The sequence below is a fragment of the Salmo salar genome, chromosome ssa02 (genome assembly GCF_905237065.1).
Source record: "Salmo salar chromosome ssa02, Ssal_v3.1, whole genome shotgun sequence".
Taxonomy (NCBI): domain Eukaryota; kingdom Metazoa; phylum Chordata; class Actinopteri; order Salmoniformes; family Salmonidae; genus Salmo; species Salmo salar.
This window is the reverse complement of record NC_059443.1, coordinates 53089350-53113054: the sequence shown is the minus strand read 5'-3', so window position 1 is coordinate 53113054 and position 23705 is coordinate 53089350. Positions and strand designations below refer to the sequence as shown.

The window sequence follows — 23705 nt, the reverse complement described above, 5'->3', positions numbered from 1 at the left end:
TACATAACACTTAGTTTTCTTAAAACTGCATTGTTGGTTAAGGGCTTGTAAGTAAACCTGTTGTATTTGGCGCATGTAACAAATACAATTTGATTTGATACACACAAACCTGAAAGTAAAATAATGGAATTATTAAGGAATATATAAATATTAGGATGAGCAATGTCAGTGTGGCATAGACTAAAATACAGTATATACGTATGAGATGAGTAAAGCAGTATTTAAACATTATTAAAATGACTAGTGTTCCATTATTAAAGTGGCCAGTGATTTCAAGTCTATGTACAGTACATAGACTTGAAGTCATTTACCAACCCAAATTGACTATATATGTTTTGGGTGTGTGGACTCCGCAGACCAACGGAAAACACAGCCGCATGGGTACTGAAGGATGGATGTTCATTTTGATTGACAGCATCTTTAGCCCGTAAAATAACAGGACAACCCTTGTACAATTTTAGGACAAACCAATCGGATCACTCAAGGGCGTGCACATAGTCCAAATTTTACGCGGCGCCATGGGCCGAAAAACCTAGATGGAATATCCCAGTCTTAACCGGTTTCAACCGGTCTTGGGTTTGAAGCATGAGATGAAGAGCTAGCGTACACGCTCTTACACAGCCCTGCTATCAAATATTATATACGAATAGAACCAATAATAAACTCAAGATTATTTTATTTTGTGATTATGAACCGGAATAACGCAATACGTGTGACTCCGTAAATTGTTAGCTAGACAAGGGAAGCTAAGTCATCATTGGCTTGTGCATTAGCAGGCTAACTTGATAACATTTCTCACCGTCAGCAACGGCTTAATCATTGCTAAGATACTTCTACACTAGTCCGTGGACTTTTATTTGCTATATGGTAAATTGCTAAATGTACATTATCATACTAAAACTTCGCTTCAGTGGCAGGACATACAGCTAACGGCGTGCTATCAGGACATCAATCCTTTGGCTAGCTAGTTCGCCAGGAAGCTAGCTAGCGAATGTCAACCACACTGGAACGTGTGCCATGAGATAGCCTGACATCCAGCCAGACGAGAGTTGAAAAATAAGAGCAAAAGTCAATTTTTTTTTTATTACAACGGAAAGACTAAATCAGGTAAGTTTGGTAGCTAGCTGTTTAGCTCGTTAAATGGGTTGAATTTCTTGAGTTTGGGTAGTGATGTAGCTAACGTTAGCTAATACTAATAGCTTGCTGGCTAACTAGCTTTTTAGCTAGTTGACTGATTTTTATAGCTAAACTAACTTGCTAGCTATAATTGTTATTATAATATAGTAGTCGTAATTTAATCATCTTACAGACTTAACATAACTACATTAGCCAAGACGTTAGTTTATGCGACAAGCTAGCTAGACCTGTGTCAACTTTGAGGTCAGTTAATTTAGACGTAGCTAAGTGGTATACACAATAGAGGTAAAGCTAGCTAACAATAATAAACGCTAAGTTAGCCATAAGTTAAACAGTAACGTCAGCTAGCAAGCTAACGTTATCAACTAGCAATAGCAGCACTCTCGTATCGCTGGATGGAGGGAGGGGTCGCTGTATTGCCGCGTTTAAGTGCTTCTCGGAACTGGAAAACTCGGAAATGTACGACTGATTAACTGGTTTAAACCTTATACGTGTTTAACTACAACCAGTTTACAAGTCGGACATTTTCGATTCTCCTGGTCCCGACTAGCACTTGAACGCGCCATAAATACCACTTGTGGTCCATGGTGTCGCAATTGCCCAATCTATTCAAGTTTACAGGCTTGCGAGTGATGTCGCAATTTTAGTCACACTCAATATTTCGCCATTGTTGTTACGTGGGTGGGTGTAGCCATAGCTAGTAATATAGGGAGTGAAAATAATATCATTGGTCTTCTGGTTAGGTTTTATTTACAGGTCTGTCTGTAGTTAAGTTCTGCCATTTGTTCTCATGTTCTGCCATTTGTTCTCATGTTTCCCTTCACCCCTCCATTCCTAGAGCTCTATGCCAGCAAACATGACAATGTTGGCGGATCATGCAGCAAGACAGCTGCTAGACTTCAGTCAAAAGCTGGACATAAATCTGCTGGACAATGTAGTCAATTCCATGTACTATGACATTGGATCACAGGTGAGCTGCTCCTTGCCCTTCTGCTGCGCTATCATTTGCTACATACTTCAGTCAGATTGCCATCATTGAGGCTGTTTGCAGTGACTTCAAAATCGGGGGTTTTGTCCAAAAATAGTGATTGGATCAATTGTAATTGGGTTTGAGTATCAAAGCCAAAGCTGAATTTAAAGTTGCTTTACCCATGTGTGTTCTGGCTCTCGCCCAAACTTTTGGTTTATGGGACCAATCCTACGGTCTAGAATAGCTTTCCATTCTAGAAATCGTCGGGAGTTACTCAGATCCTTAAGTCAGTAGGCGTGGTGTAGGGTTTGGCCGGAGCAAGGAGTTTAGGTAGCCAGACAATTGTACCCCGTTATGACTCAAAATACAAACTTACTTTACTCCCATGTTTGTAAACATAAACAAAGGACGTATAGCCTGAACATGGTTAAAACTGTAACTTTCATATCATGGAAGATCAGTCCTTGCATCCATTGCTCTCTATGAATTTGAGTGTTTACATTTCTCCATCCCTTAGTGGCAGGGTTAATACTTTGTTTCAACTGCGGATTAGACCTTTAACCTCTCTGGGATATGTGGGACGCTAGCGTACTATATGATTTAGGTCAGCGACCTAGTCACAAAAAAAACAGCCATTTTCCAGCCAAAGAGAGGAGTCACAAAAAGCAGAAATAGAGATAAAATGAATCACTAACCTTTGATGATCTTCATCAGATGGCACTAATAGGACTTCATGTTACACAATACATGTATGTTTTGTTCGATAAAGTTCATATTTATATCCAAAAATCTGTTTACATTGGCGCGTTATGTTCAGTAATGTTTTGCCTCAAACATCCAGTGATTTTGCAGGGAGCCACATCAGTGTACAGAAATACTCATCATAAACGTTGATATAAGATACAAGTGTTTTACATAGAATTAAAGATACACTTCTCCTTAATGCAACCGCTGTGTCAGATTTAAAAAAAAGCTTTACGGCACCAAAACAAGCCATACAGATACCCGCCATGTTGGAGTCAACAAAAGTCAGAAATAGCATTATAAATATTCACTTACCTTTGATCTTCATCGGAATGCACTCCCGGGAATCCCTGTTCCACAATAAATGTTTGTTTTGTTTCGATAAAGTCCATATTTATGTCCAAATACCTCCTTTTTGTTCGCGCGTTCAGTTCACTATTCCAAATGCAGTAAGCGCATGCACTGAGTCCAGACGAAAAGTCAAAAAAGTTGAATTACATTTGTAGAAATATGTCAAACGATGTATAGAATCAATCTTTAGGATGTTTTTATCATAAATCTTCAATAATATTCCAACCGGACAATGCCTTTGTCTTTAGAAATGTAAAGGAACTCATGTGACTGAGCTCATGCCATTTTTCCAGACACCTGATTCCAATAGCTCTTATTCTCTCCCCATTCACAGTAGAAGCATGAAACAAGGTTCTAAAGACTGTTGACATCTAGTGGAAGCCTTAGGAAGTGCAATATGACCCCACAGATACAGTATATTGGATAGGCAATCACTTGAAAAACTACAAACCTCAGATTTCCCACTTCCTGGTTGGATTTTTCTCAGGTTTTTGCCTGCCATATGAATTCTGTTATGCTCACAGACATCATTCAAACTGTTTTAAACTTGAGTGTTTTCTATCCAAATCTACTAATAATATGCATATCCTAGATTCTGGGCCTGAGTAGCAGGCAGTTTACTCTGGGCATCTTATTCATCCAAGCTACTCAATACTGCCCCCAGATCCCAAAGAAGTTAAAGCCACACAGATCTCAGAACAGTTTCTCTCTCCTCGTCTTCCACAGCAACGCATGGCACAGGAGGTGCTGACCAACCTCAAGGATCACCCGGACGCATGGACACGAGTCGACACCATCCTGGAGTTTTCTCAGAACATGAAGACTAAAGTATGTGTGTCAGTGATTCATTTCTTGTGATCGGTTTACATCCTCTAACCTGGCCGAATATATAAGTCAACATTGAAAAGCATATCATTACAGCCAGGCATTGGCAGTCCAGTTGGATCCATAGATGTGTAGATTTTGTTTATTACATTTGTTAGCTTTTGATGTATTTTATCCAATATATATCAAACATGCAAGATCTGTCTTATTAGTGGAAATGAGATGAAGTTGTGAGTGATATGCCTTTCCTGATAGTCTAAGCCTCTCCCTCTCCATTCCAGTACTATGCACTGCAAATTCTGGAGACTGTGATCAAAACACGCTGGAAGATTCTTCCAAGAAATCAATGTGAAGGTAACACCCGCTGCATTGGTTGTTTGGAATAACACAACTATATTAGGGCCAAGCGTGAGATACGAACCTTGGGAATGAACAGTGACATTAAGATAAGGGAATAACGTGGCTAGACTACATAGCTAATGTTCCGTGTTATGCAGACAAACATTTTTATCTTTGACTATGTTGAGTCAAACATTTCTGCATGTTTTCAGGAATAAAGAAGTACGTCGTTGGTCTGATTATCAAGACCTCATCTGATGCCGCAAATGTCGAGGTAAAGAGTGGTTCCGGTGTTTGACTCTGTTTGTCGCTGCAATGTTTTCCATGTTGAAATTCTGTGCTCGTTCCCAAATTTCATATGCGTTTTTAATCTGTGTTTCAGAAAGATGGAGTGTACATCGCAAAACTCAACATGATCCTTGTACAGGTAAAAAAAATAAAATACAATTTTGTAAGAAACACGTCTGTCCTGTCATTACAAATTGTTAAAACTGAAACAATCAAATGCAATGTGTCTCCTCTGCTTGTGTAGATCCTGAAGCAGGAGTGGCCCAAGCACTGGCCCACCTTCATCAGTGACATCGTGGGTGCCAGCCGTACCAGCGAGAGCCTGTGTCAGAACAACATGATCATCCTCAAGCTGCTCAGTGAGGAGGTCTTTGACTTCTCCAGCGGGCAGATGACCCAGGTCAAGGCCAAACACCTGAAAGACAGGTACATAACATCTCCTATCCAGCTACTTAATAACTTTAAAGTTTGTCATATGCGCAGGATACAATGTAGTCTACACAGTACAATTGAATGCTTATTTATACAATAAATGCTTTGGCTGCTTGGAGATGTATTGTATATTGCAAAGAGTCTGTTTCCCTGAGTATTAGTGGTTGGTATCATTACCAGTCCTTCATGGCAACTGAATTGTACATTTTTTTATCATCACATTATTTGAAAGCATGGGTAGATAAGATGGAATTGTACACTGACATGCTATTTAGTAATGATTTTCTTTTTCTTTCAGTATGTGCAATGAATTCTCGCAAATATTTCAGCTCTGCCAGTTTGTCATGGTAAGCAATGGCTCAGGGATTCTAAACTGTCTTGATATGAAATCGACATGTTGAATACCCAACGCAAGTTAAATGCAAACATTTTCTGCAGGAAAACTCCCAGAATGCCCCTCTGGTCCAAGCCACACTCGAGACTCTCCTGCGTTTCCTGAACTGGATCCCCCTGGGGTACATATTTGAGACCAAATTGATCAGCACTCTGGTGTACAAGGTAACTCAACTCCTGATGACTCACTTGCACCTGTCCCCATAATGAAAATGAGATGACTAAGTATCGACTTATTACTACTTCTCGGTTCCATTGAAACATCTCCCTAGGCAATGTAGTGGTGTTTTTGATGTGATTAAGCAATACCAGCTTGTGGAAACTTGAAACAGCAGTTGAACTATAGGCATCCTCTCACAAAGGCGCTCTTGCATTGGTTTTGCTTGCAAGTGCGTAAGAACCGGAGGAACAATATTGTGAACGTTTGAGACATTTGCACCTTGTTGCTTCGGCAACTTGGTCTGCTGCAAACATCCGTACACTTGTACCCGTATACGGGCTGAAAATGGCAGATTTGGCCGCTAATAAGTGCCTAAATTGGAACGTAGTGGCTGTACAGTAACATGCTGTACATGAGGTCAGAGCTCTGTAGTGGCTGAGCAGGACTGTATTTTGAGAGATGAGACATGAGGATTATAATAAGTACCGCTTTGATGTCATACAAGCAAGCCAAACACTCGTCCAAATGTGACCTTCACATATCCAAATCATAAAACTCATGTCATATACAGTGTCAAAGTTTATGATCACTGTTTGTTGTAAAGTTACAATGTGATATGGCATCATACCCTGGGTTGTTCTGAACTGAATGAGCCTATGTTTGTTAATTGTGAAGAAAATTTGCAGCATCACCTGAATGCAGTCATGACTCCTTTCTATGTGCACCAAGTTTCTCAATTGCCGTTTGAACACTGTAATATCATATTTTATAACGGCTGGTCATGTTGGCAATAGAATAAGCTTTCAAATCATGCCCACTTGACCCAGATTGCTATTTTTAATGGGGTGTTATTGGATTGCGTAAACCACAATAGTAATTGTGCGATGGCGGGGATGTGTTCAGGACTAAACTACAAGTGTGCTTGCTCTAGATCCTCAACAGCACAGATAGGAGAGCAAAAAAAAAGAAGCTTATAGTTGAAGACTCTTCTTTGAGAGGTGTGTGGCCACTTGGAGACACCAGTTAGTCCTCTCACTTAAATCCTTGTCATTTTCTTTGTCTTATGTTGCACCTACCCCACATTCTTCAGGAATATTCTTATGTTACTGAATGTATCCAGAGTATTTTCAGATTTCGTTATCAGCAAATGCATCAAAGTACAGAATGTAAAATGCACATAAAATCAAGTGTAATGTTTGGATTCAATCTTGTCAGGTGAACTGTTGTGGACTGAACTTCAGTCCAAAACTTTTTCTTATTGGACAAGCTCAAGTAGTCCCTCCTTGTTTCAGTTTTCTCCTGATTGGTGCCTAGTGAATACGACCCTGTTGACTAACCTCTTCTTCCTCTCGTCCGTTCCCAGTTCTTGAACGTGCCCATGTTCCGCAACGTGACGCTGAAGTGTCTGACGGAGACCGCCGGTGTGAGTGTCAACCAGTATGAGGAGCAGTTTGTCAACCTCTTCACCCTCACCATGGGTCAGCTCAAACAGGTACACACCATGTCAACTCAAACTGGTACGCATAGCTCCATCTGCTGGCCAGTTAAGCCTACTGTCAAAACTGTATTGTAGCAGTGGTACCCAAATGATGGAGCAGGACAAACCGATGGGTTACATATATTCTTTTAAACAGGATACTGCAGACCCTATGTGCCTCCTCTGTGTTTCAACAACGATCATATTGCAGGCATCATAACAACTATTAAGAAGTTAGCATACATTTGTACCTTTTTTTGTGTGAATTAACACTAATTGACGCATCAAATAATCAGTATTTTTCTCTTATCTCTCTTTGCGTGTTAGATGCTCCCCCTGAACACTAACATCCGCCTTGCATATTCCAACGGCAAGGACGACGAGCAGAACTTCATCCAGAACCTCAGCCTGTTCCTCTGCACCTTCCTGAAAGAGCATGGACAGCTCATCGAGAAGAGGCCCAACCTTAGGGAGACACTCGTGGAGGTAACGTTAACTCCGTGAATACTGGACAATAACAGCAGAGATACTGTTCCTACAATGTTTTTGGGGGAGAATGCATGGATCAATCGCTTTCATTCATAAAAGTCACGTATTAACAGTTCACATACCCCCTTGTTCTTCCCCAACCTGTACTGCAGCCAGAACAATTTTACCTTTGACCTCAAATACTAAACTCAGCAAAAAATAAATTCCTCTCACTGTCAACTATTTTCAGCAAACTTAACATGTGTAAATATTTATATGAACATAAGATTCAACAATTGAGACAAACTGAACAAGTTCCACAGACATGTGACAAACGTAAATTGAATAATGTGTCCCTGAACAAAGGGTGGGTCAAAATCAAAAGTAACATTCAGTATCTGGTGTGGCCACCAGCTGCATTAAGTACTGCAGTGCATCTCCTCCTCATGGACTGCACCAGATTTGCCAGTTCTTGCTGTGAGATGTTACCCCACTCTTCCACCAAGGCACCTGCAAGTTCCCGGACATTTCTGGGGGGAATGGCCCTCACCTTCCGATCCAACAGGTCCCAGACGTGCTCAATGGGATTGAGATCTGGGCTCTTCGCTGGCCATGGCAGAACACTGACATTCCTGTTTTGCAGGAAATCACGCACAGAACGAGCAGTATGGCTAGTGGCATGTCATGCTGGAGGGTCATGTCAGGATGAGCCTGCAGGAAGGGTACCACATGAGGGAGGAGGATGTCTTTCCTCTAACGCACAGCATTGAGATTGCCTGCAATGACGACAAGCTCAGTCCGATGATGCTGTGACACACCGCCCAGACCATGAACGACCCTCCACCTCCAAATCGATCCCGCTCCAGAGTACAGGCCTCAGTGTAACGCTCATTCCTTCGACGATAAACGCGAATCCGACCATCACCCCTGGTGAGACAAAACCGCGACTCATCAGTGAAGAGCACTTTTTGCCAGTTCTGTCTGGTCTAGTGACGGTGGGTTTGTGCCCATAGGAGAGGTTGTTGTCGGTGATGTCTGATGAGGACCTGCCTTACAATAGGCCTACAAGCCCTCAGTCCAGCCTCTCAGCCTATTGCGGACAGTCCGAGCACTTATGGAGGGATTGTGCGTTCCTGGTGTGCGTTCCTGGTGTAACTCGGGCTGTTGTTGTTGCCATCCTGTACTTGTCCCGCAGGTGTGATGTTCGGATGTACCAATCCTGTGCAGGTGTTGTTACACGTGGTCTGCAACTGCGAGGACGATCAGCTGTCCGTCCTGTCTCCCTGTAGCGCGATCTTAGGTGTCTTGCAGTGCGGACATTGCAATTTATTGCCCTGGCCACATCTGCAGTCCTCATGCCTCCTTGCAGCATGCCTAAGGCACGTTCACGCAGATGAGCAGGGACCCTGGGCATCTTTCTTTTGGGGTTTTTCAGACAGTAGAAAGGCCTCTTTAGTGTCCTAAGTTTCCATAACTGTGACCTTAATTGCCTACCGTCTGTAAGCTGTTAGTGTCTTAACGACTGTTCCACAGGTGCATGTTCATTAATTGTTTGTGGTTAGTTGAACAAGCATGGGAAAGTTATTTGGATTTTTACGAATTATCTTTGAAAGACAGGGTCCTGAAAAAGGGACGTTTATTTTTTGCTGAGTTTGTTATCTGCGTTTAATTTTTTAAATTCTGTTTTTGTTCAGTTTGTGTTTTCATCCTCAAGTCACACACCATTGAAATGGAGCTAACCCCCCCAATCCTCAACATTCTCCTTACCTTCTGTTGTTCTAATCACCCCCTCTCCCCTCCAGGCTCTGCACTACATGCTGCTGGTGTCTGAGGTGGAGGAGACAGAGATCTTTAAGATCTGTCTGGAGTACTGGAACCACCTGGCGGCCGAGCTCTACAGGGAGAGCCCCTTCTCCACCTCCACCTCCCCCCTGCTCTCTGGGAGCCAGCACTTTGACGTGCCGCCACGCCGGCACCTCTACCTGCCCGTGCTCTCCAAGGTGAGGAGTAACACACAGAGACCGATGGACGGGTACACACACACTCTTGACCTTCCCCCAAACCAATGTCCTTCAGGGTCGTGTCATAGGGCACAGCGTAGCAAAGCAATCTACAAAATAAATAAAAAATGTGAGACAATCGAACAAGGTTCCCACCACTTCAAACTGTTTTCCCCCTACTGAACACAACCTTGCTGTTCTACTGTGTCCCTGCCTCATCATGGTGTCTCTGTTAGGATTGCTTTATTTAGATTGTCCATTAATAGTCACTGGCATGTTGTCTGCCCGGTGACACAGGTGCGTACGCTGATGGTGAGCCGAATGGCCAAGCCAGAGGAAGTGCTGGTGGTGGAGAATGACCAGGGAGAGGTGGTCCGAGAGTTCATGAAGGACACAGACTCAATCAACCTCTATAAGAACATGAGAGAGACACTGGGTGAGTGCCTGGCCCAGGACAGTCTGATATTTCCACACACACATACACGTCCTCTCTCTCTAGTCTGTAATGTCAGTTAATCCTCAATCTTTTCCTTTGTCAAAGGAACTTTCCACAACTGATCGCTCTGTCAGTGACGCACATTTCTCCCACACACTTTTGTTCGTTGTCTATAACGTAGGGCACTATTCACATACTCCCTCTCTTCCCCCACCCCCCCAGTTTACCTGACCCATTTGGACTACGCGGACACGGAGCGCATCATGACGGAGAAGCTGCACAACCAGGTCAATGGGACAGAGTGGTCGTGGAGGAACCTGAACACGCTATGCTGGGCCATCGGCTCCATCAGCGGGGCCATGCACGAGGAGGACGAGAAGAGGTTCCTGGTCACCGTCATCAAGGTCTGTAGTAGTCTGTGTAACGGACACAGCGTGCACTCGCAACCACGCACATACACGCGTCGCACCTTCACAGGTAGCTACAGTCTTTAAAGGGGAAAATACACACATACAGTAGTTGCTGGTCTTAGTCATCAATTCCGTGCTCTGTTAGACCAGAAATGTTACCCTTACTGTTCAGAAATTGAATGGCCTGCCCCTTGAGGTGTTGCAGTCTGACTGTGCGTGTTGAGCCTGTGTCATGAGGGGCGGAGAGTAACAGGGCTATGTCTACGCCGAGGACTCAGAACAGTGGGTGCTTGGAGTGATTGATTGAACCGACATTTGGCAAAAAAAAAGAATTAAATTACACTTATGGAGAAATTACACGTCCAAGTCACCTGACAAGACTTAAAATGTAATTGTCCCCAACTCTGCTGCTGTAGAGTGTCTGTCTAAATTCCAACAGAACAAAGTGTATAAATCAATATCAAATATTTCAATGCCCTTGGACACGGGAAAAATGTTATTGACCGACTTTTGTTTTCTCATGTCTCCAGGACCTGCTGGGCCTCTGTGAACAGAAGAGGGGGAAGGACAACAAGGCCATCATCGCCTCAAACATCATGTACATCGTGGGCCAGTACCCACGCTTCCTCCGAGCCCACTGGAAGTTCCTCAAGACTGTTGTTAACAAGCTCTTTGAGTTCATGCACGGTAAGCAACTTTGTTCAGGCCACCACTTGCATATCTCAAAAAGATACAGGATACTGTTTTCAGTGTTGTTTGAAAATGTATTTCCTTAGTGTGATTTTGCATCCATGCAAAATACTAGGACTCTGTTCATTTGGCACAAGACAGAAGAAAACCAAGTGAAACAGGGAGGGACTACCTGGACTAGTCCAATAAGAAAACACTCATTTGCGGTTTACAAGTCAAAGCTTTAAAAAAAAGTTCCGCTACGGTATGTCCAAATGAACACGCCCCAACAGTGTTTGTCTTTTATTGAACATTTTATTTGAATGCAATTGTTCCCGGCAGAGACTCACGATGGTGTGCAGGACATGGCGTGCGACACCTTCATCAAGATCGCCCAGAAGTGCCGGCGCCACTTTGTCCAGGTGCAGGTGGGCGAGGTGATGCCCTTCATCGACGAGATCCTCAACAACATCAACACCATCATCTGTGATCTCCAGCCCCAACAGGTACACAGATACACCAAGATTAGCCGTAACACAGTTGAGCTACAGGCCCCTGAAAACAACCAAAACGAAGAGTAAAATACAGTAGTAGTTGAAAAACATTTTCAAATAGCAACACTGGTTTTGAGTTTTCTATTGGCCAAGTTCAGGGAGCAACCTGTTTCCAGTTGTCACAGCCATGTGAAATGGCTGGAGTTGGCTATGAAGCAGCAGATGTTCATATGACCATAATCAACCTCGTATCTCTTCCCCCCAGGTGCACACGTTCTACGAGGCGGTGGGCTACATGATCGGGGCCCAGACGGACCAGGCCGTGCAAGAGCACCTCATCGAGAAGTACATGCTGCTACCCAACCAGGTGTGGGACAGCATCATCCAACAGGCCACCAAGGTAAGTCACACTCCACTAAGGGATTGTGTTTTGGTTACTTTTGTTTCAAAGCATTTTAAATTGTATGGATGCAACACAATCGATCAATCAAATGTATTTATAAATCCCTTCTTACATCACTGGTGTCAAAGTGCTGTACAGAAACCCAGCCTAAAATCCCAAACAGCAAGCAATGCAGGTGTAGAAGCACGGTGGCTAGGAAAAACTCCCTAGAAAGGCCAGAACCTAGGAAGAAACCTAGAGAGGAATGGCTATGAGGGGTGGCCAGTCCTCTTCTGGCTGTGCCGGGTGGAGATTATAACAGAACATGGCCAAGATGTTCAGATGTTCATAGATGACAAGCAGGATCTAATAATAATAATAATAATCACAGTGGTTGTCGAGGGTGCAACAGGTCAGCACCTCAGGAGTAAATGTCAATTGGCTTTTCATAGTCGATCATTCAGAGTATCTCTACCGCTCCTGCTGTCTCTAGAGAGTTGAAAACAGCAGGTCTGGGACAGGTAGCATGTCCGGTGAACAGATCAGGGTTCCATAGCCGCAGGCAGAACAGTTGAAACTGGAGCAGCAGCACGACCAGGTGGACTGGGGACAGCAAGGAGTCATCAGGCCAGGTAGTCCTGAGGCATGGTCCTAGGGCTCAGGTCCTCCGAAAGAAAGATAATTAGAGAGAGCATACTTAAATTCACAACAGGACACCGGATAGACAGGAGAAATACTCCAGATATAACAGACTGACTAGCCCTCCGACACACAAACTATTGCAGCATAAATACTGGAGGCTGAAGCAGTAGGGGTTGGGAGACACTTGCCCCGTCCGACGATACCCCTGGACAGGGCCAAACAGGCAGGATATAACCCCACCCACTTTGCCAAAGCACAGCCCCCACATCACTAGAGGGATATCTTCATCCACTAACTTACCATCCTGAGACAAGGCTGAGTATAGCCCACGAAGATCTCCCCCACAACCCAAACAACACGAGGGTGTCACCCACCTTGTACCGCTGTGGCATGGAGAAATGAAGAGGAACACCCACCTTGTACCGCTGTGCCATGGAGAAATGAAGAGGAACACCGTGTTAGATGCCCTTGTAGTTTTATCAGCAACAAATGCTTTTTCTCCCATTTGTTGTAAATAGCAACTCGCAAAGCCTCATCTTTTTACACTTCAGTAAAAAGCTATCCAGAGCGACTTACAATATGTTGTCCGAAGATGCGGTGAAAGCATTTTAACTGACTTGTTGACTCTCTCTCCCCCAGAATGTGGACATCCTGAAGGATGCGGAGACGGTGCGTCAGCTGGGCAGCATCCTGAAGACCAACGTGCGTGCCTGCAAGGCCGTGGGACACCCCTTCGTGGTGCAGCTGGGACGCATCTACCTGGACATGCTCAATGTCTACAAGTGTCTGAGTGAGAACATCTCCTCTGCCATCCAGACCAACGGTGAGACGTGTGTGCCTAGTCGTCTGTCTCTGGTCTATCTGATATGTGTGCCCGAGGTGCTTGTTTGTCTTGGTGTGTGTGGGTCTGTCACTCTTGTATGCCTGAGGCACTTGCTAGTCAAAGTGTGTGTGTGCTTAACTGTCTGCGGCATCAGTCACAGAACTATAAGCCCAGTCAAACGGTGCGTTCAAGACAACTGGGAACTCTGAAAAAATACGATGTCAAATCATGCCGTCAGTGATATTCAGGTCGGAAAGTCGGGGCTGGGTGACCATTCACACCAATTTCTCAGTCGGAGCTAGTTTTTTTCCTTTTTTTTCTCCTTCGGATTTCCCAGTTGTCTTGAACGCGGCATAATAACGTTTCTTTAGCGTCACTGAGCTCTCCAATTCTACCTCCATGCTACCCCACTAAACCCTATGCTAGCTAACTAACGCTCTATTGTCCTGCTAGGAGAGATGGTGACCAAGCAGCCCCTGATCCGGAGCATGAGGACGGTGAAGAGAGAAACGCTCAAGCTGATCTCCGGTTGGGTCAGCCGCTCCAACGACCCACAAATGGCGAGTCTGTCCTGTCTTAATCAAATCTAGAGTCACAGCCTGTAGGGAATGCTGTAGACCAGTGGTTCTCCAATAGATCCTCTTAGAAGGCTGTAATTGTAGATAAGAATTTGTTCTTAACTGACGTTCCTTGTTAAATAAACAGAAAATCTAAATCTAATGGTGGGATCAGAGCGGGCGTCTCTCAGACCATAGATGGCCTGTCTAAACCACACCATAGAGAAACGGGAGGCAGAAAGACAACCAGAAAGATCCAACTCGCTGTCTGGACTAGCTTGCACTCCACACAGCCCCAACCTTATCCAGAGGCATCATGGCCATTGAAACAATTTCATCCACTTACACGTTGAAAAGGCAGAGAATAGCTCACATCACAGACAAAGATATAGCATTTGCCTGTCAGTTCCTCTAAAATAACTGGTGCCAATGAACTGAATTACCACTATCCCCCAGTGGAGCCCCAAGCCCTCAGTTATCTGACCGTTTGCTTTGTTAGATTGAATGTCCCTTTATTAACTGGTCACGTTCTACCACGTTCCGTGGTTCTTCAGGTGGGGGAGAACTTTGTCCCGCCCCTGCTGGAGGCGGTACTCATCGACTACCAGCGCAACGTCCCCGCCGCCAGAGAGCCTGAGGTGCTCAGCACCATGGCGACCATCGTCAATAAGCTGGGTGGACACATCACCGGGGAGATCCCGAAGATCTTCGACGCAGTTTTTGAGTGCACTTTGAACATGATCAATAAAGTATGTTTCACAGATGTTTCCTCTACTATACTATTATAGCACTATACTAAAAATGCTGTAATCTATTAATTAGTTCATATTCTTAGCTGGCCTGAGTGGCCCTTATAGACTGCACATGATGTCGAAGGAACATTAACAGAAAGACACGTGTTAGTGTGCAGCCGTGTCAAATTCGGTGCTTCCTCCACAATGGACCGCACTGGCCAAAATGGCTGCCACAGTGAACCTGTAGTTCATGGGCCCCACATCCCTTTTGCGTGGGTGTTGGGGATGAATTTGTACTACAGACAATTGGTCAAGTCTTTACAATGCATGGTTGTGCAGGATTGTTGAACACAGGATACTTTTTGTATATGTGAACAAAGACTGTATATGACTGAGATAATCCAAGCAGTCTATTCCTTATAGAAAGTAATTCCACTGACATTGTCCAACTTTAATTGTCCCCTTTTTCTTCCTCTCCAGGACTTTGAGGAGTACCCAGAGCATAGGACCCATTTCTTCTACCTCCTCCAAGCGGTGAACTCGCAGTGCTTCCCGGCCTTCCTTTCCATTCCCCCGGCCCAGTTCAAACTGGTTCTGGACTCCATTATCTGGGCTTTCAAACACACCATGAGGAATGTTGCAGACACTGGTAGGACCCTCCATATGCTTTGGCCTTACCTACCTGTTCATACATACTATGACTTTCACGAGATTGGATCTGTGTTGATGAATGAGGTTGTCAAACTCCTCTGAGGTGAAATGTAGTTTACTTAACTCTATATTTCAAATACACTGCTCAAAAAAATAAAGGGAACACTTAAACAACACAATGTAACTCAAAGTCAATCACACTTCTGTGAAATCAAACTGTCCACTTAGGAAGCAACACTGATTGACATTAAATTTCACATGCTGTTGTGCAAATGGAATAGACAACAGGTGGAAAGCAATTAGCAAGACACCCCCAATAAAGGAGTGGTTCTGCAGGTGGTGGCCACAGACCACTTCTCAGTTCCTATGCTTCCTGGCTGATGTTTTGGTCACTTTTGAATGCTGGCGGTGCTTTCACTCTAGTGGTAGCATGAGACGGAGTCTACAACCCACACAAGTGGCTCAGGTAGTGCAGCTCATCCAGGATGGCACGTCAATGCGAGCTGTGGCAAGAAGGTTTGCTGTGTCTGTCAGCGTAGTGTCCAGAGCATGGAGGCGCTACCAGGAGACAGGCCGGTACATCAGGAGACGTGGAGGAGGCCGTAGGAGGGCAACAACCCAGCAGCAGGACCACTACCTTCGCCTTTGTGCAAGGAGGAGCACTGCCAGAGCCCTGCAAAATGACCTCCAGCAGGCCACAAATGTGCATGTGTCTGCTCAAACGGTCAGAAACAGACTCCATGAGGGTGGTATGAGGGCCCGACGTCCACAGGTGGGGGTTGTGCTTACAGCCCAACACCGTGCAGGACGTTTGGCATTTGCCAGAGAACACCAAGATTGGCAAATTTGCCACTGGCTCCCTGTGCTCTTCACAGATGAAAGCAGGTTCACACTGAGCACATGTGACAGACGTGACAGAGTCTGGAGACGCCGTGGAGAACGTTGTGCTGCCTGCAACATCCTCCAGCATGACCGGTTTGGCGGTGGGTCAGTCATGGTGTGGGGTGGCATTTCTTTGGGGGGCCGCACAGCCCTCCATGTGCTCGCCAGAGGTAGCCTGACTGCCATTAGGTGCCGAGATGAGATCCTCAGACCCCTTGTGAGACCATATGCTGGTGCGGTTGGCCCTGGGTTTCTCCTAATGCAAGACAATGCTAGACCTCATGTGGCTGGAGTGTGTCAGCAGTTCCTGCAAGAAGAAGGCATTGGTGCTATGGACTGGCCCGCCCGTTCCCCAGACCTGAATCCAATTGAGCACATCTGGGACATCATGTCTCGCTCCATCCACCAACGCCACGTTGCACCACAGACTGTCCAGGAGTTGGCGGATGCTTTAGTCCAGGTCTGGGAGGAGATCCCTCAGGAGACCATCCGCCACCTCATCAGGAGCATGCCCAGGCGTTGTAGGGAAGTCATACAGGCACGTGGAGGCCACACACACTACTGAGCCTCATTTTGACTTGTTTTAAGGACATTACATCAAAGTTGGATCAGCCTGTAGTGTGGTTTTCCACTTTAATTTTGAGTGTGACTCCAAATCCAGACCTCCATGGGTTGATGAATTGGATTTCCATTGATTATTTTAGTGCGATTTTGTTGTAAGCACATTCGACTATGTAAAGAAAAAAGTATTTAATAAGATTATTTCATTCATTCAGATCTAGGATGTGTTATTTTTAGTGTTCCCTTTATTTTTTTTGAACAGTGTATTATGGGTGTTTACATTTACATTTAAGTCATTTAGCAGACGCTCTTATCCAGAGCGACTTACAAATTGGTGCATTCACCTTATAATATCCAGTGGAACAACCACTTTACAATAGTGCATCTAAATCTTTTAAGGGGGGGTTAGAAGGATTACTTTATCCTATCCCAGGTATTCCTTAAAGAGGTGGGGTTTCAGGTGTCTCCGGAAGGTGGTGATTGGCTCCGCTGTCCTGGCGTCGTGAGGGAGCTTGTTCCACCATTGGGGTGCCAGAGCAGCGAACAGTTTTGACTGGGCTGAGCGGGAACTGTGCTTCCTCAGAGGTAGGGAGGCGAGCAGGCCAGAGGTGGATGAACACAGTGCCCTTGTTTGGGTGTAGGGCCTGATCAGAGCCTGAAGGTACGGAGGTGCCGTTCGCCTCACAGCTCCGTAGGCAAGCACCATGGTCTTGTAGCGGATGCGAGCTTCGACTGGAAGCCAGTGGAGAGAGCGGAGGAGCGGGGTGACGTGAGAGAACTTGGGAAGGTTGAACACCAGACGGGCTGCGGCGTTCTGGATGAGTTGTAGGGGTTTAATGCACAGGCAGGGAGCCCAGCCAACAATGAGTTGCAGTAATCCAGACAGGAGATGACAAGTGCCTGGATTAGGACCTGCGCCGCTTCCTGTGTGAGGCAGGGTCGTACTCTGCGAATGTTGTAGAGCATGAACCTACAGGATCGGGTCACCGCCTTGATGTCAGTGGAGAACGACAGGGTGTTGTCCAGGGTCACGCCAAGGCTCTTAGCACTCTGGGAGGAGGACACAAGGGAGTTGTCAACCGTGATGGCGAGATCATGGAACGGGCAGTCCTTCCCCGGGAGGAAGAGCAGCTCCGTCTTGCCGAGGTTCAGCTTGTGGTGATCCGTCATCCACACTGATACGTCTGCCAGACATGCAGAGATGCGATTCGCCACCTGGTTGTCAGAAGGGGGAAAGGAGAAGATTAATTGTGTGTCATCTGCATAGCAATGATATGAGAGACCATGTGAGGATATGACAGAGCCAAGTGACTTGGTGTATAGCGAGAATAGGAGTGGGCCTAGAACAGAGCCCTGGGGGACACCAGTGGTGAGAGCACGTGGTGCGGAGACAGATTCTCGCCACGCCACCTGGTAGGAGCGACCTGTCAGGTAGGACGCAATCCAAGCGTGGGCCGCGCCGGAGATGCCCAGCTCGGAGAGGGTGGAGAGGAGGATCTGATGGTTCACGGTATCAAAGGCAGCAGATAGGTCTAGAAGGATGAGAGCAGAGGAGAGAGAGTTAGCTTTAGCAGTGCGGAGAGCCTCCGTGACACAGAGAAGAGCAGTCTCAGTTGAATGCCCAGTCTTGAAACCTGACTGATTAGGATCAAGAAGGTCATTCTGAGAGAGATAGCAAGAGAGCTGGCCAAGGACGGCACGTTCAAGAGTTTTGGAGAGAAAGAAAGAAGGGATACTGGTCTGTAGTTGTTGACATCGGAGGGATCGAGTGTAGGTTTTTTTCAGAAGGGGTGCAACTCTCGCTCTCTTGAAGACGGAAGGGACGTAGCCAGCGGTCAAGGATGAGTTGATGAGCGAGGTGAGGTAGGGGAGAAGGTCTCCGGAAATGGTCTGGAGAAGAGAGGAGGGGATAGGGTCAAGTGGGCAGGTTGTTGGGCGGCCGGCCGTCACAAGACGCGAGATTTCATCTGGAGAGAGAGGGGAGAAAGAGGTCAAAGCACAGGGTAGGGCAGTGTGAGCAGGACCAGCGGTGTCGTTTGACTTAGCAAACGAGGATCGGATGTCGTCAACCTTCTTTTCAAAATGGTTGACGAGGTTATCCGCAGAGAGGGGGGATTCAGGAGGGAGGAGAAGGTAGCCAGGAGCTTCCTAGGGTTAGAGGCAGATGCTTGGAGTTTAGAGTGGTATAAAGTGGCTTTAGCAGCAGAGACAGAAGAGGAAAATGTAGAGAGGAGGGAGTGAAAGGATGCCAGGTCCGCAGGGAGGCGAGTTTTCCTCCATTTCCGCTCGGCTGCCCGGAGCCCTGTTCTGTGAGCTCGCAGTGAGTCGTCGAGCCACGGAGCAGGAGGGGAGGACCGAGCCGGCCTGGAGGATAGGGGACAGAGGAAATCAAAGGATGCAGAGAGGGAGGAGATGAGGGTTGAGGAGGCAGAATCAGGAGATGGGTTGGAGAAGGTTTGAGCAGAGGGAAGAGATGATAGGGTGGAAGAGGAGAGTAGCGGGAGAGAGAGAGCGAAGGTTGGGACGGCGCAATACCATCCGAGTAGGGGCAGAGTGAGAAGTGTTGGATGAGAGCGAGAGGGAAAAGGATACAAGGTAGTGGTCGGAGACTTGGAGGGGAGTTGCAATGAGATTAGTGGAAGAACAGCATCTAGTAAAGATGAGGTCAAGCGTATTGCCTGCCTTGTGAGTAGGGGGGGAAGGTGAGAGGGTGAGGTCAAAAGAGGAGAGGAGTGGAAAGAAGGAGGCAGAGAGGAATGAGTCAAAGGTAGACGTGGGGAGGTTAAAGTCACCCAGAACTGTGAGAGGTGAGCCATCCTCAGGAAAGGAACTTATCAAGGCGTCAAGCTCATTGATGAACTCTCCAAGGGAACCTGGAGGGCGATAAATGATAAGGATGTTAAGCTTGAAAGGGCTGGTAACTGTGACAGCATGGAATTCAAATGAGGAGATAGACAGATGGGTCAGGGGAGAAAGAGAGAATGTCCACTTGGGAGAGATGAGGATTCCAGTGCCACCACCCTGCTGGCTCGATGCTCTAGGGGTATGCGAGAACACGTAGTCAGACGAGGAGAGAGCAGTAGGAGTAGCAGTGTTATCTGTGGTAATCCATGTTTCCGTCAGCGCCAGGAAGTCGAGGGACTGGAGGGTAGCATAGGCTGAGATGAACTCAGCCTTGTTGGCCGCAGACCGGCAGTTCCAGAGGCTGCCGGAGACCTGGAACTCCACGTGGGTCGTGCGCGCTGGGACCACCAGGTTAGAGTGGCAACGGCCACGCCGGGGTGGAGCGTTTGTATGGCCTGTGCAGAGGGGAGAGAACAGGGATAGACAGACACATAGTAGACAAGCTACAGAAGAGGCTACGCTAATGCAAAGGAGATTGGAATGACAAGTGGACTACACGTCTCGAATGTTCAGAAAGTTAAGCTTACGTTGCAAAAATCTTATTGACTAATTGATACAGTACTGCTGGCTGGTGGAGTAGGCTAGCTAGCAGTGGCTGCGTTGTTGACTTTGAACGTGTAGCTGGCTAGGTAACCTCGATAGTTTCAGTACTACACCTTGTCATGATACAAAGCAACTTTGTAGCTAGCTAGCTAACATAACACTAATCAAGACGTTCCTTGTAATGTAATTAGTTTCTACAATGCTGCTCGTCGGTAATAGTTGGCTGGGTTAGGAAAAATGGCGTCATGGGGGACGGAAATAGCTGGCTAGCTAACCTCGATGGCTGGCTAGCTAACCTCGGTAATTACTAGACTACACAATTATCAAGCTATGACAAAGACAACTAAGTAGCTAGCTAGCTAACACTGCAGTAGTCAAATCGTTCCGTTGTAAAGTATTAGTATCTACAGCGCTGCTAGTCGGTAACGGTTGGCTAGCAAGCAGTGGGTTAATGATGACTAGGTGTGTTGACTAAGTCTGGCGCCGCGTCGCGGCTGGCTAGCTCACCTCGATAATTACTCAAACTACACAATTATCTTAGATACAGAGACAGCAAAGACAACTATGTAGCTGGCTAACTAACACTAACACCACACTAATCAAGTCGTTACGTTGTAATGTAATAGTTTCTACAGTGCTGCTAGTCGGTAGAAGTTGGCTAGCTAGCAGTGATGACTAGCTAGCTAGCTAGCAGCTAGCAGTGTTGACTACGTTAGGAGGACGACGATAGCTAGCCTCGATAATTACTCAATTACTCTAAACTACACAATTATCTTTGATACAAAGACGGCTATGTAGCTAGCTAAGAAGAATTGCTCAGATCAAACAAATCAAGTCGTTGTAATGTAGTGAAGTGTAATATTACCTGTGGAGCGAAGCGTAGTGCGACTGCTCGCTCCAAACCGGATGTGACAATGTTGTTTCAGACACGGATGAACTGTAATGCTGGACTAAGGCTTTTTTGGGCTTAATCTGAGTCTGAGAAAATAGTCCTTTCGGTACATTGTGGAATATGCCCTGCTTATTATTGTCATCAAGCCACTCATCCCGCATCCTCTCTTTCTCCGTCTGTCTCGTCATGTCCCCCAGGTCTGCAGATTCTTTACACCCTGCTGCAGAACGTGGCCCAGGAGGAGGCTGCCGCACAGAGCTTCTACCAGACCTATTTCTGTGACATCCTCCAGCACATCTTCTCTGTCGTCACAGATACCTCGCACACAGCAGGTGAGGGGGTGGTGGGATCGTTGGCTGACGGTTAAATATCACCGGAAACATCTATGGTGCTGTAATAAGTGTTGGGTACAGGCGAGGAATCCGAGTCCTTGTTACCCACTAGATGGGTAGATGGTTTGATTCCTGGTGGGGATATTTCACTTTGATGTCACATCGCAGCAGAGTCAAACACAGACATGGCAGATGGACATGACAATGTGCTTAAGTGCCATTGGTGAGTGCCAGACAAGCGTGGGTATAATTGATGTTATGCTTGACTTTCTGCAGGGCTAACCATGCACGCGTCCATCCTGGCGTACATGTTCAACCTGGTGGAGGAGGGTAAAATCAGCGCCTCCCTCAACCCAGCCAGCCAGAACAACCAGGGCTACGTTCAGGAGTACGTGGCCAACCTGCTCAAGACAGCCTTCCCCCATTTACAAGAGTAAGTGTGTCTGTCAGCCTGCCTATCTGCATTATTCTTAGCTGCCCTGAGGGTCCTGTCAAGTAAATTTAAAATGAATCATTTTGTTGTGCTCCACTCTGAGCACAAAGATTGGGATGTGTTTAGTTTTCAGCCTTGTCAAATTCGCTGCTTCCTCTACAATGGACCGCACTGGCCCAAATGGCTGCCACAGTGAACCTGTAGTTCAGACAATAACTAGTTGATCTAAAGTGATCTACTAACTGTAGGTAGTTGGTATGTAGGCAAGTGATTGTGTTGTGATCCTGACTCTCCTGTCCATTCCAGTGCCCAGGTGAAGGTGTTTGTAACAGGTCTGTTCAGCTTGAACCAGGACATCCCCGCTTTCAAGGAGCACCTGAGGGACTTCCTGGTGCAAATCAAGGTGAGTCACTCTGGTTTTGTAGCCACACACACACACGGGTGCAAACGCTTAGTAACTCTCTGACCCTCGCGTGTCTATCAGTCTGAGGTGTCAAACCACTGGAGCATGGTAGACAAAGTGATATTTGTCCCTCACACTCAACTGTCTCTCTTTACTCCCTGTCCAGGAGTTTGCTGGCGAGGACACCACAGACCTGTTCCTGGAGGAGCGGGAGATGTCGCTGCGGCAGGCCCAGGAGGAGAAACACAAGCTGCAGATGTCCGTCCCCGGCATCCTCAACCCCCATGAGCTCCCCGAGGAGATGTGCGACTGAGCGCCGCCACATAGGAACGAACACAACAGTAAACATGTACAGTTTTTGAAAAAAAGAAAGCCAAGAGAAGCTGGGAGCTCCTCTTGTCAAGTGTGTGTGTGTGTGTGTGTGTGTGTGTGTGAGTGAGAGAGAGATTGAGGTGCTTTGTCGACCAAATCAATGCCAATATGTAAATGAGAATTGTGCCTATGATTCAGGCACTCACATTTTTTTGCATACAGACGCATTTTATACAGAGTCATTTGTGTAATAATACGGTATTGCTCCTTTTCCCTCGCTAATTCAAGCTTTATATTTTTGGTCATCCTCTGTTTAGTCGTGCATGAAGTTGACAGAAATAATTATTTTTAACCCTCTTTCTTTCCCTACACTCCCCCCACCAACACTCCTTCTATTTGTTTATATGTAAGATATGTTAAAAGCACACGTAAAAAGGCTACTTTAAAAAGCGCTGTAGTGTCAGGAAGTGCTCCAATAGAAAGAACTGTGTGTTTTTTTGGAGGAGCCTGCAGATGAATGTGACGGTAAATGACGCTGCTTCCTTTGTTTCTGTTTTGGCAGCAGTTTTTATGTGGCGAGTCAGGATTTGTTTGCACCAAAAACTGACTGCTCTGACATTTGGACAAGAATGTTAGATCAAAGGAAGGTTATGTGCATATCATCCTGTTTGTAAAGCTGTCTTAGTACTATGGGAACATAAAGTTGGTTATTTTTACAAAACTGTGTATGTCCTATTTTGTGTGTGTTTCCTTCCATCATTGAAGGTTATTAAATCCAATATCTGAATTAGGATTTGAAACCATTAATCACTCACCGATAAGTCTGCATTTTGAGAGTAAGAAGGTTGAACTTTAAGGTCAAATTACTTAAGTAAATACTTTGGAGTAACAAATAAAAAAACGATGTCATGGCATAATACTTCTCTGACAAATTCCCCAAATGAATAAAATGTCTGTAAGGTGAGCTGTCTGCTGGTGCCAATGAGGGCCATCTATTAACCTGAGCCGCAGTTCACCGGTCTATGGCCCGTGATGTGAAAGGGCAGAAGCTGTGAGGGAGG

General features: G+C 45.9%; 1 protein-coding gene, 2 non-coding genes and 1 pseudogene across 3 annotated transcripts; all 4 read left to right on the top strand.

Annotated features, from left to right (window-relative positions):
• Window positions 1-539: 539 nt before the first annotated feature.
• LOC106585804 (exportin-1) lies at window positions 540-23365 on the top strand. Its single transcript, XM_014172449.2, has 25 exons — window positions 540-1107; window positions 1976-2107; window positions 3929-4030; window positions 4309-4381; window positions 4579-4640; window positions 4749-4793; window positions 4899-5080; window positions 5385-5433; window positions 5525-5644; window positions 7003-7131; window positions 7444-7602; window positions 9387-9584; window positions 9882-10020; window positions 10243-10424; window positions 10961-11117; window positions 11442-11605; window positions 11859-11993; window positions 13257-13440; window positions 13894-14000; window positions 14552-14746; window positions 15212-15380; window positions 21362-21496; window positions 21773-21929; window positions 22236-22332; window positions 22499-23365. The coding sequence occupies exons 2-25, from the start codon at window positions 1982-1984 to the stop codon at window positions 22643-22645; spliced, it is 3213 nt and encodes a 1070-aa protein (XP_014027924.1). The 5' UTR covers window positions 540-1107; window positions 1976-1981; the 3' UTR covers window positions 22646-23365.
• Window positions 10614-10746, top strand: LOC123739816 (small nucleolar RNA SNORA17). Its single transcript, XR_006767935.1, has one exon. It is a non-coding gene; the product is annotated as a small nucleolar RNA SNORA17 (small nucleolar RNA).
• LOC123739706 (small nucleolar RNA SNORA5) lies at window positions 14903-15039 on the top strand. The gene has a single exon (XR_006767871.1). It is a non-coding gene; the product is annotated as a small nucleolar RNA SNORA5 (small nucleolar RNA).
• Window positions 22058-22176, top strand: LOC123739728 (uncharacterized; annotated as a pseudogene).
• Window positions 23366-23705: the final 340 nt, after the last annotated feature.

Coding starts and splice junctions, on each gene's coding strand:
- LOC106585804 (XM_014172449.2), top strand. CDS start 1,982: ATGCCAGCAAACATGACAATGTTGGCGGATCATGCAGCAAGACAGCTG. Junction 7,603..9,386: donor TTAGGGAGACACTCGTGGAG/GTAACGTTAACT, acceptor TCTCCCCTCCAG/GCTCTGCACTACATGCTGCT. Junction 9,585..9,881: donor ACCTGCCCGTGCTCTCCAAG/GTGAGGAGTAAC, acceptor CCGGTGACACAG/GTGCGTACGCTGATGGTGAG.